Consider the following 17,341-nt stretch of genomic DNA (forward strand, 5'->3'; position numbering starts at 1 on the left):
ATCGACATGAGTTCACTCGTTAGTACACAGTGTTTAGGTAACGCGGTGGCACTGGCTGGCACTGGCAAACTGCGTGTGAGCCAGAAGTGGCCCACATGTTACAAACTGTTATTTGGCCCACATGCCTAGTACTGATCTGGGCCACATACCACATATGCTTTGTCCATCCAACTTAATTAAATTTAATTTAGTTTGTTCACAGACTTTACCTTTTAGTTTTATTTGCTGTACAAAATATTATGCTGCGGTGAGAGTCGATTGGCAGTTCGCACTGAATGTCTAGAGGACAATCACCCACTTCCTGCACTTCAGACCACACGGGAAAAGACCACATACACGTTTTGCGCGCACACAAGGTAAGGTGTTTACACCTACAGCATTCTGCAGATACTCTTACAACAGTATAATTATACATCTCTAAATTCTACTTCTACACTTCTATTAAAGTTCGACATGTTGGCAGGCACGGATGACCGATAGAAAAAATAATTTAAATAAAATTATGACTAAAACAATTTATTTTCCAAAAACATAGGCTAGAATACCTTTCAGTGACTCCTTAGTAAAAATATATAGGGTGGACGCACTAACAAAACCTGAACTCTGCAAAATTCTCTAACTCCACCTAGTGTTCATGACAAAAATAGTACTTTGGTCAGAGAAGTAAAACATATTTCACACAAGAGATTTGATAGACCACTTAATGCAATACTTGCATGTAGAAATTAGAAATTAATAGCTGTATTTGCAAGATAATACCGGCAATTGTTAAAGCTACCTCCTAATTTGGCAATAAGAAAAAACATTTTGCATATCTATATTTTTATAAAAGATATATGCTATAGTTTTCACATCATATGGTTTATGCCAGTCATTATATAACCCCCTCAGTCATTATCAATACATAAAAATATTGCTTTAAAAGCATATAAAAGCTTGAGTCTACATTTTTTATGTCCTATATTTATGTAATGTCGGTTTTCATCCAGTAGATGGCAATAAACGATAACCCCTACTTCTCATTATTTTGTGTCAGATGGGTTAAGACGTGTTTGCAAGCAGGTGCCCCCACAGACAGCCATCTTGTTCTATTTGAGGTCTCTGGGTTCCCGATCCAGGTAGCCAGGACTGTGTTCTCACTGGAGAGGCTGAGCTGGGGGAGAACTAAGAGAACAGCTGGCTAGGCCCAGGGACCAGGGAATGGTAATTGCAGACGAAGACACATCAGATCTGTTCTGGTTGGTAATTCTTTGGCCTGAAACATTTTCAGGAAGTGTGGTTTTTAAGTACATAAAACAGAAGGCACAGAGCAGACCTATTCTAAAATATCTTTTACATTTACAGGATTTGGCACTATGATTTTACTGGGTGTGACAAAAATCAGTGTGTTACTGTCTCCCTGGAAATCATTTATCCTTAGTTGTGGTATACATGTCCATGTATGAGGATGCAGCATCTCGCTGGGTCAGATATAACACGGCGATCGTCATGAGGATGAACATTTGTACCGTAGGATACTCCTTATAAAATTACAGAGATGCTATAAACTGGCACAACTGTGCTTTCAAATGAATTCGTTAAGTTGGCAAAACAGTATATGATGTTGAAAAAGACATTAAATACACACCTGAGGGACTGAAAGTACAGATAATGTTTAAAGGGTAATTTTCGATTATTGACTTTTACATTGTTTACAAACTAATGACATGCACCTTTTCTCTTAATCAAAACATCCACTGTGTATCCGTGGTAGCCAGTGGATGCAGACTCTGAAAAGCTTCTCAGCTGTTCTCCATCACTCCCTACTGCTCTCCGGGGCCCTGTGAAGTCTTTTATCACAGAGATAAATCAAATAGGGCCTGTTCTCCACTTCCTCTAACAAGGCTATAAGGAGAAAAGGAGAAGGTTACTCATCCTATAGCCCATTTAATCTGAACAAAAGCTCCAGGTTCCCTCATACAAAAAAACCTTGTTACTTTAAGGGCAAACAGGTGTAAGTTACATAGTTTTAAATAAGAACTTTATGTGTGTGAAGCTCAGGTCAGCATAGCTTATAGAGAAATATATAGGCGAACCTTTGAGATGCTGCATTCGGGTTTGTTAGTTCTTTCCTAGAGCTGCATTCAAAACTAATTTTATTTATAAATAATCTCTGACATTATTGAGAATTTTAATGAAATGCAAATGAAACATTTTCCCACGCTGCAAACTGACATCCTTCAAACATCACTAACATGGCTGGAACAACAAAAGGACAAAGGAAAGGACAAAAACACTCATTTCTTGTTAAACTAGGAAATATAATTTATTGCATAAAAATTATATTTAGTTACAGTAAGAAGGCTAAACATTTATGTACAATAGAGCTTTACAGTGTTAAATGAAAAAAAGAGTTGTCAAGAGTTCTGGTTTACCCACTCTCTAGAAGAACCACATCTGCACAAAATGGGATCAACTCAGCCACAAGTTCTCCAGAGAATAGCAGCCACCATCCTGAAAGAAGTAGATTCCAAACCTGAAGAGACTTGAAGAAATCCACTCAGTGCCTCTTCCCTGATGAGCGGCCATGTTTGGGTTGGGGCGGGGCTAAGCTCAAAGGCACACCCAGGCCGAAAAGGCCACGTGTGCTCACGAGCTTTCATTACAGTCTTCATCGCCACTTCTGCCAATCCCTCCACTGGCATGGAAGTCCTATCTTAATCCTCTTGAGGAGTTATGCTGATTGTGGACTATTTCGCCCTGATCCTGACATGTCTCCACATGTCTCAGTAGTGGCAGAGATCAAGACCGAGCCCTGTCCTAAGGCCACTCCTCGGAGCCATTAAAGACCGTCTGTGGCTGCTGTGCGGACCTTAGAGAGCCTTTTTTGCCCTTTAAGGCCTATTACAGCATATATGTCAGGAACACAACAAGAACATTCTCAATCACATACATACATATCAAACCGAAAACTTAAAGAGGTCTGTTTTGTACTTGCATAGAACTTGCAAAGACATAAAATGAAATAGCTACGACAAAATCATGAGGCCCATTCACCGGCATACATTCAATAGCACCAAAGACACACGCGCAAGAGCTAGTCACACTTTCTGAGAGATGGACAGATACTGCTTATGATTTTTTTCTTTTCCAGAGGATATCTGAACACTTTTGCAAACAAGGACAATATGTTGCAGCATTAACAACAACAAAACCATGTTTTAATGACGGCATGAACGCGTAATGCTAAAAGGCCCATGACGGTAATGGCTGTTACATTTCCAAACCACATTCAGAGCTGACACAGGGAGTGTTATACCATACAGCAGAAAGAGCAACTGTACCACCGTGGAATGCTACTCTTTATAACTTAACAGAAGGCCCACAATTGACTGTCCTTAGTTTATACCACCTATTAAGATACAATGGTTCTGTGTACTTGCCAACAGAGGATAATATACCATTCCACTTCAATCTGGCAGTCACGTTTGTCATCTGTTGCAGTAGCTACCATTACAGTTAAACTCATGTGTTAGTTAGCATTCAGGGAAGCTGACCACAAAATATGAACTCCCATTAAAACCTTCCCTGTTGGTCAGCCTGTCAGGAGAAATGTAATGCCACTGCTGGCAAGCATAATTGCAGAGATGTTTACTCATGAACATAACAGCAGATACAACAAGAGGAGAGAAACAACCGATGATCCACTAATATGGACAATAACTTAAAAAAGTTTGTTCCCTATAGGAAACATCTTTCAGAAAGCTCTCTTGCAGTAAAAAAATATGCATTGAAGAGAAGGAATTCATTAAGAGCAACCAATATACTGTAGTTCATAGAAGTATGGCCAGAGAAAAGTGGAAGAAATTAAATTCATTCATTAAAGTGTAGTCATGTAATTTATATAAAGCTCCCCAATGCTCTGTGATAATCCAGTAATGTTTCTATGACTGGACCTTTTGATATGTGTTAAAAGAAGGTGGCAAAAATGAAAATAACTCTTTCAATCACGTTTTAAGATGATCTTCTCTACCTGCCACCAATGTGTTTTAACTGTGTCCATATGTAAGCACATCTTTGTGTTTGTGCATGTATCTAAGAGAGCTTGAGTCACTAAACTCACTGATTAGAGTCAGCACAGAACTGGATTTTAAGCATCCAGTGATAAGCGGAACACAAATCCTCAATCTCCATTTGCAGTGATTCTTTATCATGCACTTTTATACGTGTGTGTGTGTGTGTGTGTGTGTGTGTAGGAAGAAAAATGGGGGGAAAAAAGCTTCCGGTGAACATGAGTTGTAACATGGTTTATGCAGGCGTACCTTGCTACTTGCATTAGAGTAAAAAAAGTATTCTTCAAGTGACATCACATTTTTCCCGTTCTCCGATGGTGTGATCCATTTGCTACCACTGAGCACAGTAGTGCATATACGACTGGGAGATCATCCAGCCAGCGGCAGGCAACCTCGTGTTGCCCGGGCAGAGCAGCTCGGCATCCTCGTGGGGTTCCATACAGACACGCAGGGGTTGAGGTAATATTGGCAAGTCGTTATGGTGTGTGGGAACAGTTTGTGCACTAGATATCGTTTCCTTATGCCCGTCTATTGGCATTAATAGTGTCTTTATTCATGGTGACACATTCCTCTCCTTCTCACACTTTTTTTTTGAATAGCCAATCAGCAATCTCCATCTGTCGTCATGACAACTAAGACCTCACTCTTGCCCATCTCTTCAAGAGCGGTCGCCAAGGAGACCAGGTCTGCATCACCCTGGTGACAGGCTTCCCACAGGTCAAGCAGCACACCTGTGGGGCTGGGTTTAGTTGCAAAGTAGTTCAGGTACCTTACCAGACAAGGGAAAACAGGGAGAGAAAGCACAACATTAAATCACCATTTTAAACTTGAAGGAGGGTTCACAAAAGCTGAAACTCCAAGCAACACTTTTGTATCTTTTTGGATCCATCTCTAGTGGGCAAACAAGAAGAGCCTCTATGATACAGAACAACTCAGGGCAAGCACTGTGTTTGGCTAGGGCTTCTGAAGGAAATCTCCAACCACGGATATGAAAGAAACAATTACTCAAACCACCTTACACCTGTGTACAAATTTTATGGGTTCTAAATTTTGCAATTAAACCTTCAACCACTGTTCTTCCCTCCTCTGAAATATGTCCCTCTTCAGACTAGGTAGCTGGACACCTGATAAAATAAAACACTAGTCTTTACAACTGTTGTTGGTCTGCCATAACTATAGTCCGGACCCTGAACTCTTCTTTTACGATCCCTATTCGAGTTGTTTTGAAGGATGCTCAGGAAACTGCTGGTCCTGTGGTGCTTACTGCAGAAACATCGCTTGGGTATTATTATTAAAGTCACTCATTATTGATTTCAGTAGGATTTAGGTCAATTTAAAATATGCATCTTCAAGCAGATGTTTTCTTTATTTTGTCTGCTTCCTGTACATGTACATGGTGCAAACACACACACACAAACACATGCATACACACACACATACACACACACACACACACATGCAAATTCACACACCTGTCAAAGCCCAGGCTGTGAGCAAGCAGTCTCCAGTCGCAGCCGCGGGCACTGGGGGCATCCAGACTGGCACAGATCTTTTGGCGTATGGAGGTTGGCAGGCGGAAGGCGTACGAGCCCACCTGAGATGAGGGCAGGCATGTGCCCCCTGCAGGCTGTGGTGAGTGGGGGGGCAATGTCTGACACACACGCAAACACACACACACAGAATGTCAGATCCTCCCTCTGTGTTCTAAATGTGTGTGTTTTAAATAGCTTATTGGGTTAGGCATATTGAGCGATCATTTTAATAAAACAATACAACACAGTCGACGAATCCTACATCCACCCAGCATAATATTAGCAAATATTCTCTGATTATAGCTGGCATTCTTCACTTTATAGTCACTGATTAGTTTCTCCAAATCCAATATGCTAGAGCACAGAGCCAAATTAAAAAATAAATTATCATTGTTGAAATACATCGTCGTTTATAGAGTTATCATAGCCGAAAGACAAGTGTCTGGAGACGGTCCAATTCAGGCAGCAATGGCTGTAAGTGCAGCAGTTCAGACCCCCCCTCGGTGTGTGTACCTCCTGGATGTCAGTGAGCAGCTGGAATATCTGGCCCTCCCCCTCCACCTGTCTGACGCAGATCTTGCAGCTGAGCTGGGACACGGCCACGCTGCCTCTCTCCAGACTGAAGGAGCAGTGCAATGGCCGCTGACTCCCACTCCAGACGTGATAGAATGGGATCTCCTGCCACACACACACACACACACACATACACACACACACACACACACACACACACACACACACATACACACACACACACACACACACACACATATACACACACACACACACACACACATACACACACCACACACACACACACACACACACACACACACACACACATACACACACACACACACACACACACACACACACACACACACACACACACATACACACACACACACACACACACACACACACACACACACACACACACATACACACACACACACACACACACACACACACACATACACACACACACACACACACACACACACACACACACACACACACACACACACACACATACACACACACACACACACACACACACACACACACACACACACACACACACACACACATACACACACACACACACACACACACACACACACACACACACACACACACACACACAATGCGGGTAAGGACGTGTAGTGCCAATCTCATGAGCTACATTACGGCAGTGTGAGGCCGTAACCTGTCAGTTAGAAACTCAAAAACAAACAATAAAAAAAAACTCAATGAACTACGATATTTTATTATAAGAGGGAGAGGTGGACAGAGAAGCTGTTGCACAGACTTAATCTAGCGTGACTAGGACGATTTCAACACTACCAGCCCAAAGCCCTGTCACATACAGCCTCGCTCACCTGATACTTGGCGAGAAGTTTGCTCCTCCAGTGAGAATGTGGGATGTCGTGGATGGACAGTCGCAGGTTGTGGTAACTGTCCTTGAACAGGAGGGGTTTGGGCTCCTCCAACAACACCCCACCGAGACTTCGCTCCAATTCTAACACTTCCTGAGGGCGGAGGAGGCGAGAACATTCAGAGAAACTCGAGGTAAGAAAAGTTGGGGAATTCCGTTTGACTAGTAAGTCTCTGAAGAAAACTGGCCCTGCTAGACTAACCTTTAGGGCATGCGGGGTGTCCTGGATGCAGTAGACTGTCAGGCTGTAGTCCAGCGAGAGGCAAGGGGCTCGCGGGGCGAACAGGGCCAGCTGAAGCCTCTTACAGGCGGGCTGAGGCGGAACTGACTGGCCCACCAGGGCGTACGTGCCCAGTTGCTCCATCACAACATGACAGCTCTGCTCCTCCACCTGCAGGTAACATGGAGACGACAGACTCTCCTCCCCCACCGTCAGCACCTCCTAGAGGCAGGGGGCGGAAACACAGGCCAGTGTTATCACTCCGCAGGGCCAGGCCTAGTGCTGAGAGACGTTTGTCGTCGAATCCCGCGCGGTGGTCAGTAGCTCACCTCCCAGGCTCCTTGGTTGGTCTGTGTTTTCAGGGTGAGGCTCCAGTCTGGGGGCTCCAGCTGGGCGCTGTGGGGCAGCGTGAGAACGACGGGCCGGCCCAGGAGCATGCCCGAGGGCCCGCAGCTCACCACCGGACTCAGCACCGTCTGGACACCCTCCGACGGCAGCCTGCCACGGGCAACAGGAGCAACGAGACCCATTCACATGACGCAAAATCAAAAACGTTCAACTACATACTGTCACTTTGCTCCATATCTATACAATCAGGTCATGGACACAAATAGTCAGGTCTACTTTTCCTTTTCATATAAACTGTATAACAAACTTCATAAGAAGATTAGGACCATTGAAAATGAATTATAATTTAAAATAAAATGCACAAAGAGATGTTGCTGACGCACTCAGCCCTATGCCAAATACAGACAGCAGAAAGGCTCCAAAAAACAAAACCTTCTATGGAGAATGAAGCGTGGGTCAGCAGAAACATTTGCCCACACCCATCAACTTAACTGTTTTCATATTTGTCTCTTTCCCCTCTGAGTCTGAAGTGCTGTCACTTATCCGACAGTGATTATGCAGTTCAGACCAGCTTCTCTGCGGTGTTACCGCACTAGGCTGTCTGAAGTGGCAATGTGTAAGGGTGCAAATGACAGATAAATGAAACCCTGAGCTGTGTCGATGCTGACAGAGAGAGGGAGGACCTTGGGGAAAAACCTCTCCACCACGGCAGCAACAGTATAAAAAAAGGACTTTATGTGGCCAACTCACGTAGTCTTCTCCCATTTGCTGATGATGAGGTACATCTCGTAGAACTTCCCCTGAGGAATGGTTCCTGGAGGCACCAACAGGCTCACACCTGACAGGCAGACAGGGACACAATGAAACCTCTTCACCTCGGCTAACTGATTGTGAATCGGGGTGTCCTGGTGGATAACGCTCGCTCCCACGGCGCTAGTGTATTACCCGTGTTTGGGATAGTCAGGCGTCCGCCGAGGCTACCCAGCATGGCGCTGGTGCTGTAGGCCGGCTCGCCGGGCAGCGTGCGCGCGCAGGGATCTCGCGGGCCGCCGGCCGACATCTTCAGGCTCATGATCTCGGAGTCGGCAGAACTCAGCCCGGCGGGCAGCTCCACGGAGGACATGGTGGAGGAGTCGTAGACTTTTATCTTCAGGCCGGGGATGGCGTCCAGCAGGGGGGAGGTGGTCATGGGGATCTTGTGGTGCGAGTCCAGCGTGCTCTGCTGCAGGGAGGAGAAGACCGGCCCGCGGAAGGTTCCGGCGCTGGCGGTCAGGTCGGGGGGCGCTGAGGAGTGCGGCAGAGGGGGGTTATCTTAACGGACCAGGAAGGCAACAGTGGGGCAAGAGAGCTCGGCTGAAGACGGAGCAGGAGTTGGATGTTTTTATTATTGTTAATAAGTTACGGCAGGTATTAAAACGAGAAAGATTCGAAAATATATATATATATGGAGCAGTTTAAGGAGATGAACTACTTTTGAAAGGAGAGGAAGAGAGTCGTGAGCAGCAGAGGAGGATTAAAAAAGCTCAGATGGAACTGAGAGGAATGAGGGAGTTTATATTGAGTTTTCACAGAGCCAGAAGGCGATGGAAGAGTCTGCAAAGGGGTAAGAGAGGAGAGGCGGCAGGCAGGAGGGCCGCACCTTGTCTCGGCGGCTTGTAGTTGCCGGGGTGGAAGGCCGCGGTGAGGGCGGACGAAGAGTCGGTGATGTCACCATGGAGACGGCGGCAGCTGCGACGGTAAGCCAGGATTCCCACACTGAGCACGAGGATTACACACAACAACAGAGCGCCCACGAGCCCTGCGTACAGCGCCACGCCCGCACCAGAGTCCAGCGCTGAGGACACACACACACACACACACACGCACACGCACACACACACGCACAAACACACACACACACACACACACACACACACACACACACATGCACACACACACGCACAAACCCACACACACGCACAGACACACACACGCACACAGACACACACACACACACACAAACACACACGCACAGACACACGCGCACAGACACACACACACACACACACACGCACACACGGTTAACGCTAAAAGCTCTGTAGCACTCAGGCCTCGAGTGCTTTTACCCACACACTTGTATAACATGTACCTTAATAGCAGGGGCTACACATCAACATTTTGAGGGAATATCTAATGGACAGATGGAGAAGATGAGACGGCCCTGGCCTGCCCGGGTGTCTATGTCCCTGTTTGTCAAACAGCAGGGGGAGTCCATGATCCAACTATAACAAACATAATCCCTCTTCACCCCCGCCACAAAAAGAAAAGGGGGGAAAGAGGGAAGAGAAAACGAGGGAGGAAGAAGAAAGGAAGCCTCATAGAGCTGGAGAATGAAGGAGAGATGGCAATCGAGTCAAAAAGACGACGGTAGCTGGAGGAGAAGGAGAGAAGAGAGGACAGAAAGGGAGGAGAGAAAGAAGGGAGGATGGCAGCAAAGGGCAGAAGGGTTCACACGGCAAAAGAGAAGAGAACCTGACAGAACTTCTTATTTCTAATGTAATGGTGGCAAACGATTACTGCCCCGTGTCACGTGCCCCGTGTCACACGTGCCCTGTGTCACGTGCCCCGTGTCACGTTAGTTTCTGCGTATTAGCATCACGGTGACTGTAAGCACCGAGGCTGATCCAGGAGAGGCAGAGCGATGCAGATTCATTAGCTGCCGTATGTCTCAAAGCAGCGCTCGTCTGCACACAGCCAGCTGGCATACGGGGCTGTGCGATACACACACAAACGCCATAATGCGATTATGTCTCCGCATATTGCGATTGTGATATTCCTTGCACTATATTAAAACACGCTGGTGAACCTTTCATGTGACATCATTAAAAATCTGCCCTGCGTTGTCATAACACATCAAAACACCCACGGTGCCTTCACCTGAAGTATCAGGGATATAGAAGTTGGGATTTGATGTCACATTAATGTGCATCACATACTGCAGCATTATGCAAGAGCAGTGTTGTAAAGTGTTGTACGCCATTACCAGAATAATGGTTAACAGACATTACATAGTGCAGTTCTACTGGTTTATGCGTTATATAACCGAGCCAGTTCATGTTTATTTTTAATGCACCAAACATCATTGGTGGACAATTCAGCTTTCTCAAAAGTGCTGATTTTACAAAGCAATCCACACCAAATGTTTTAGTAATCACTGTTAGAATTCCCCAAAGGAAAAAAAAAGCTTAATTGTATTGCAACCATTACTCTTTTGGAGTTCATTAGACAAATAATCTCTTTTAAAAAATGCTTAATGAGTTCTAAGCGTTTATTTTACACTAAATCTTCGTCCACCACTATTGCTCGTTCCTGTGCTGAGAACAACAACAGAGCAAATCATCTTCCTCGACACAGTCAGGGTTTATTCAGTCCCGCTGTTTCCTTGAGCAAATAATAAAAATGTTTTCCCACATTCAAAGGCTTTGCTATTGATATGTTTGACCTTTTTGACCTTTGATCCTTAGATTATCATCATGGTCTGAAATATTGCAGAGGAATTATGCAACACAGACTAACATTATGAAATTACACACAGGGCAAGGAAGGAAAGAGTAATGTGTATCTAGTGAGCTAGAGTAGGCACAATATACAGAACATACACACATTCACGCACGCACGCATACACACACACGCACACACACACACACACTCTGGTGTGTATCACAAGGAAATACTTTGTGGAATCTTTGCATAGAAAGGTTAAAGAATGGCCTCAAGTGTCTATAAGATGACATGAAAAGGTGAACTTACGAGGGGCTGCATGTTCAAGAGAAACCTTTTTATCTGTTAGAACAAGAACATAAAAAAGGATAAAAGATAAAGAAAGAATGAACATAAAGGATGAACCTGCCATGGTGTCAGAAGCTTGTAAATGACATTAATGAAAACAAAAAAGAAATGAAATGAATAAATTGTAACATTTGATAAAAAAGCATCAAGTGAGATGAAATAATAATAAACATGATAACTGAGTCTGCGGGATGCAAATGAATGAGTTAGTGAGTGGATGAGTGGCTGGTATCATTAATGTTGGTACCTAGGAACACACACACACACACACACACACACACACACACACACACACCAGCTATGTACTGCGTCTGTGTATTCAAGGTTTATCGCTGTGGATGAAGGGAGGTAGTTTTGCCAACATGGCTCCTCCCACATCGGTAATCACGCTCACTGAATCTGCTTGGCCCCCACACACGGGGCATGACCTTTACATTGTGTGTGCATACGGCTGGCCCTCTCCCCAAACCTCCCTATTTACCTCCCTCACCATCTGTGCTCCACCCGTGTCTCAGCGTGAACCGCAGGATGCGCTCATCACTGCAAAACACGCGGCCCGAAGCCAACCGGCGCTCTGGCCGGGTCCACGGAGCGGCCCTGCCCTCCCGACACCCGTGCGCTCCCACGGGCCGGGTCCCTGAGCTCCGAGTGGCCGAGAACCCTCGATGATCTCCGGTTCTGAGCCGGCGCGGGGCGTAAAGCGGTGCGAGTGTGACGGGGGGGTGGTCATGTGACTCACTGCGGGCACACAGTCCCTCGGTGCAGTTGCTGCTCTCCATCATGCCCCCACTGCAGTGCCGCCCCCCGTTACGTGGCGCGGGCGCCTGGCACTCGCGGCTGCGCCAGTGTGTGCACTCGGTGCTGCAGGCCGACCACTTGGCCCACTCCGTCCACCCTCCGTCCACTGGGAGACAACACGGCCGCCGGTCAGTGTTGGACAAGCTCTAAGTAGCCATTACAGAGATGTGTTGTGTCTGTTTTTGTGTGATTGAGCGTGGAAGGGTCTCGTGGGAGTTTGTAGGTGCCCGCGTGTCGGCATTTGTGCAAGCGTGGAGTCAGTGATCGACGAGTGAACGAGTTTCACCTGGGCAGAGGGTGGTGCAGGTGACTCTTTGGAAGGGCGGGCCTTCGCAAAAAGCCCCTCCGTTGAGAGGTGCTGGATTGGTGCAGCTACGTGTCCGTCGCTGCCAACCCCGCCCGCAACGTGCATTGCAGTCAGACCACACAGTCCACGATGACCAGCCACCACTCACTAGAGACAAACACACACACACACACACACACACACAGGTGCACCCCACACACATATTATAAGAAACAGCACTGACAGAACATTCTAGATTCACTCAGGCTCCTTGTCAATACAGCAGCAGGGCTGGCAGTGTGCTCTGAGGGGAAAGGGCCATGTTAGCCTCAGTAATTGGGCTGTGAACAGAACCGAGCAGCACACAGCCATGCCAGACGTCCCCATGACTCATGTGTGTCTATCCCAGCTGGGCATCCTGTCATAAGGATCTCACTAGAAGCATTTTAAGCCTACACATAATAAATCATACACCCTACGGCATATACTCAAATATATCCAATTAGTGGGGATCTTTTTGTGTGTGTGTGTGTGCGATAAGTATAGAACGGGACCCGTCAGGTAATTCGGGAAGTTTAGGAGACCCGTTACCATAGACAATGAGGGTGGCGGTGCTGCTGCGTCGCTTGGCAACCACGTTCCGGGCCACGCACGTGTAGTTTGCGGTGTCGGAGAGGCGGGCCTGCTTGATGATGAGGTCGTGGTCAACGGTCATGAGGAAGTTGGAGTCCAGCGCAGGGTCGATGAGCTCCTCGTTCTTCAGCCATTCCACCTGCGGCGTGACGGGAGAGCAGAGTCAGACTGGGCCGAACGCGGCCGGGACAACGGCCCGCTCTCTGTCAACAGGCCGGAGCGCTGTGACAAATTAAGAGGAACAGAGGTTGCCATAACCATTTGTTTAACTCGCGGTTCAAATTAGAACTGAATTTCATTCCGTCGTGGTTTTAATTTAACGGCGGGCCTCGGGTGCTTTGAACATATTGGAGACGAGGTTTCGGTATTACTTTGGAATAATGAGCTGAGGACACCTACGAGGACGGCGGGAAGCGAGGACTCTAGAAGAATCCAAATGAGAAGAAAGGGCGGAGCGGTACGTGGGAAGAGGAGGGGCAGGCGTGAGGAGACGTACCTCGGCGGGTGGTGTGCCCTCTGGTGGGCGGCACTGCAGCAGGACTTCCTGTTCCAGATGCACCTCCCTGCCGAGCGGCTCCTGTTCGAAGTTCTTTCTAAGGTCTGCGGGGCACGGCAGATGGCGAGAGATGCTCTCATCAGCACCGCAGCCAAACAACGGGCAAATTAATGGTCTCAAACCATGGGGCGACTCCGATGTTTTTCGGTTGCGTGGCATAAGCTGACCTTACAGGACGGCACACGTACGGAATACTTACACGCGATGCGGACGTAAGCACGGCGGCTCTTGGTGGTGCCCGCCGAGCTCCAGGCCACACACTGGCACCAGTAATCCTCCAAGCCAAAAAGCTCCTCCACCTGAGTCCTGGACACGGATATGTCCACCTCACGGACCACCAGACCTGCCACACAGTCCAGCCGAACCATGCGATAATGCGTACTGTTAAAATTATGTAAATACGTTTAGAAAATGCCTTATAGTATAAGCTAGGGCTCATTTATATTTTTTGAGTGTGTGTGCATGTGCATACGAGAGTTAAAGTTAACAGGAGATCGAAATAAAGAATGTCAGAGAGAGAGAGAGAGAGAGAGAGAGAGAGAGAGAGAGAGAGAGAGAGAGAGAGAGAGAGAGCAAAAGTGGGACCGATACCTGTGATCTGGTCCAGGCTTTCCCGGGTCACGTGGTCATTCTGGTTGACCCACTCGCCGTTACATTTGAAGTAGATCTGGGTGGCAGGAGCCGCCTTGCAGGACAGCTTGACCGGTCTGTTCTTCACGATGAACGCGTTCTCCGGCTCGCTCTGGAACTCCGGGAGCGGCTCGGCCGGGGCCGACGGGAAGGAGTCGGGCAGAACCTCCGTGTAGTCGCTGGCATCTACAGCCAGAAGGAGAAAACAACCCATCAGCAATGACTCAGTGAACCTGGCCCAGATCATTAAAGAGCACAAACACGTGAGAATGTGACGGTGGATGAGTGTGTGTGTGTGTGCACGCGCACGTGCGTGTGCGTTTTAGCGGTCTTTGACATTTTGAGTCTATAGTGGTGTAAGAGTCCTGGCTCTCTCGGGCTCACCCAGCGTCCCCGGGGGGCCAGTGAGGCAGAGAGCGTGGGGAGGGACGGGATGACCTTCCACTGAAAGGCCCAGTGATCACACATTATCCCCTGACATTTCTCCAGCGACACGTCCCTCAGCGGAGTGGCGCTCACCGCGAGCCGGGTCTGACAGCTCAAGGTCCATCACCTCCAACACGGCACTGCTCTTAACCTTTTAGCTTCAATGGTCAACATCTCCTGACCATACTGGCCACATCAACCTCAGCTTGCTCCAAAGACCCCGGGATCAAGGACGCAGGGACAGGGGACACGGGGACAGCGGTGGTCGCTTACATTTACACTGACAGCACAGGAAACGTAGGACGCATGTGTATGCATGCACATGCACACACACACATATGCAGTTACACACACGTGACCGCACACCTGCACGCACGTAAACAAGCCCGCACACATGCACGTACGCCCTCACATACGCGCACACACACGCAGACTCCTCACACCAATGTAATTTACTGAAGAAAGTTGATTTAATTACAACGTCTGCCAACAAAGGCTTTAACACAAAATGTCCTTCAAAACCGCTGTTGTTTCCTTATACTGCTAAATGACAGCAGCACTCTGCAATCAGCCAGACACAACGATGCTACGAGTCCTCTCTAAAGCGCCCTAATGCTGACTAGTTGACTGAAGTACTCTACCAAAGCATTCGGTGCTAATCACGGCCTAAACAGGACAGCTGGAGCGTAGCATTAGCATTAATGAAAGACTCAAGAGTTCCCAGTGGCTGAGCGTTCCTCATACGGACGCACAAGAGAGGAACGTTGCTCATCCTCAGCTCACGTGCATACAGTTTATCACAGAAATGAAGCTCGGAGAAACGAGCATGGGACAGCGTGGGACAGTGCAGGACAGCGCGGGACAGTGCGGGACTGCAGCAGGACAGTGCAGGACAGTGCGGGACAGCGCAGGACAGTGCAGGACAGTGCGGGACAGTGCGGGACTGCAGCAGGACAGTGCGGGACAACGCAGGACAGTGCGGGACTGCAGCAGGACTACACCCTGACACCCTGACGCCCTAGCCGAGCGCAGGAGCTCGCCTTCTCCTGTGTTAGCGCCTATGCCTGCGGAAACGTCGCTGGCCACGGTGCAGGGGAGGCCGGGCTGACGTCGGGAGGGCGGGGCTGACGTCGGGAGGGCGGGGCTGAGGTCGGGAGGGCGGGGCTGACGTCGGGAGGTCCCAGCTGGCATCAGAGCCCCGCGGCAGGGATCCACAGGGCCTGGCGGAGAGGCGTGGCCTGCCTCCACACACTCACCTCGTGCGGTCGGCAGCCGTGGTGAGAAGGCGGGCTATTTTAAGATGACTCAACCCACTTATGCATTTGAGACAAAACAGCTTAATGTATATGTATGAATTACACATATTACACTGTGGTTTGGGTGAATCAGTAAGAACTGCAGATATTATCATGAAAACAAACCCACACACACGCACTCAGATATACACACACACACACGCACACACACACACACACACACACACACGCACACACACACACACACACACACACACACACACACACGCACACACGCGCACACACACACACACACACACAGATATACACACACGCACACTCACACACGCACACACACACACACACACACACACACACACACACACACACACACACACACACACACTGTGTACACTGGGAGACCTGTCGCTTAAAGGCCCCTAGAAGGTAGAACGCTTTCACTCACCATACGTGACAACACTATCCTTCCACTGAACTGCATACAGACTAGTCAAGGACACACACGCACACACACGCACGCACGCACACACACGCACGCACATACACACACGCACGCACGCACGCACACACACACGCACACACACACACACACACACACACGCACGCACGCACGCACACACACATGCACACACACACACACACACGCACACACACACACACACGCACGCATGCACACACACACGCACGCACATACGCACGCACGCAAAGTGCAGCTACAAACTCCACATAGTTTTCTGGTCAGACATGGCATGCCCCTCCGTCTGCAGATTCACTACACATCACCAAGTACAACAATGTACAAGTGGTGCTCACAAAGAGGCCCAGTCCATGTAAATGAGTGTGGAACACTGTGGCCCTTCTGCACATCACACGCCTGCATTGTGCAAGTGATTGACTCTGGCCACCACTCCCACCAGCTCTCTCGCTCCCGCTCAGACTCTGTCAGCTGTCAGCCCGGGTTCCTCACACACACACACACACACACACACACACACACACACACACACACACACACACACGTCTCTGTCAATAAGCAATTGTGTTTTTCTTTTGCCTCCCTCTCTCCATATGGCATTGATCGTTCCACTCCAACATGCACCCAAAACACAGCTTGTCACATGCGCGCACACACACCCACAAACACAAATGCGGACCCACACACACACACACACACTTATGCACAGAGAGACAGAGAAACAGGGAGGAGAGAGGAAGAGAGTGAGAAGTTATTGAGTATACACATATACAAATGTGTTATTGAGTGAAGCAGAGTGTGAGGAAGTGTAAATACACATTGTATGGAGTCTGTGTGTGTGTGTGTGTGTGTGTGTGTGTGTA

The 17,341-nt window shown here is 48.1% G+C and overlaps 1 protein-coding gene across 3 annotated transcripts in view; it reads right to left on the minus strand.

The window, feature by feature from the left end:
• Positions 1–2,318: 2,318 nt before the first annotated feature.
• unc5b (unc-5 netrin receptor B) overlaps positions 2,319–17,341 on the minus strand; it is a 41,494-nt gene continuing 26,471 nt past the window's right edge. The window contains exons 2-17 of one of the 3 annotated variants that reach the window (XM_076974882.1): positions 14,283–14,507; positions 13,891–14,034; positions 13,632–13,735; positions 13,094–13,274; positions 12,503–12,670; positions 12,158–12,322; positions 11,380–11,412; positions 9,230–9,424; positions 8,536–8,874; positions 8,341–8,428; positions 7,572–7,740; positions 7,225–7,464; positions 6,967–7,116; positions 6,098–6,262; positions 5,525–5,703; positions 2,319–4,821 (exon numbers count right to left, since the gene is read on the minus strand). In XM_076974882.1, coding sequence (XP_076830997.1) covers positions 4,656–4,821; positions 5,525–5,703; positions 6,098–6,262; positions 6,967–7,116; positions 7,225–7,464; positions 7,572–7,740; positions 8,341–8,428; positions 8,536–8,874; positions 9,230–9,424; positions 11,380–11,412; positions 12,158–12,322; positions 12,503–12,670; positions 13,094–13,274; positions 13,632–13,735; positions 13,891–14,034; positions 14,283–14,507 — 2,711 coding nt within the window. In that variant the 3' untranslated portion in view covers positions 2,319–4,655. The remainder of the gene's footprint in view (positions 4,822–5,524; positions 5,704–6,097; positions 6,263–6,966; positions 7,117–7,224; positions 7,465–7,571; positions 7,741–8,340; positions 8,429–8,535; positions 8,875–9,229; positions 9,425–11,379; positions 11,413–12,157; positions 12,323–12,502; positions 12,671–13,093; positions 13,275–13,631; positions 13,736–13,890; positions 14,035–14,282; positions 14,508–17,341) is intronic. The other 2 variants (XM_076974883.1, XM_076974884.1) reach the window with 2 other exon arrangements.

This window comes from Brachyhypopomus gauderio, chromosome 15 (genome assembly GCF_052324685.1).
Source record: "Brachyhypopomus gauderio isolate BG-103 chromosome 15, BGAUD_0.2, whole genome shotgun sequence".
Taxonomy (NCBI): domain Eukaryota; kingdom Metazoa; phylum Chordata; class Actinopteri; order Gymnotiformes; family Hypopomidae; genus Brachyhypopomus; species Brachyhypopomus gauderio.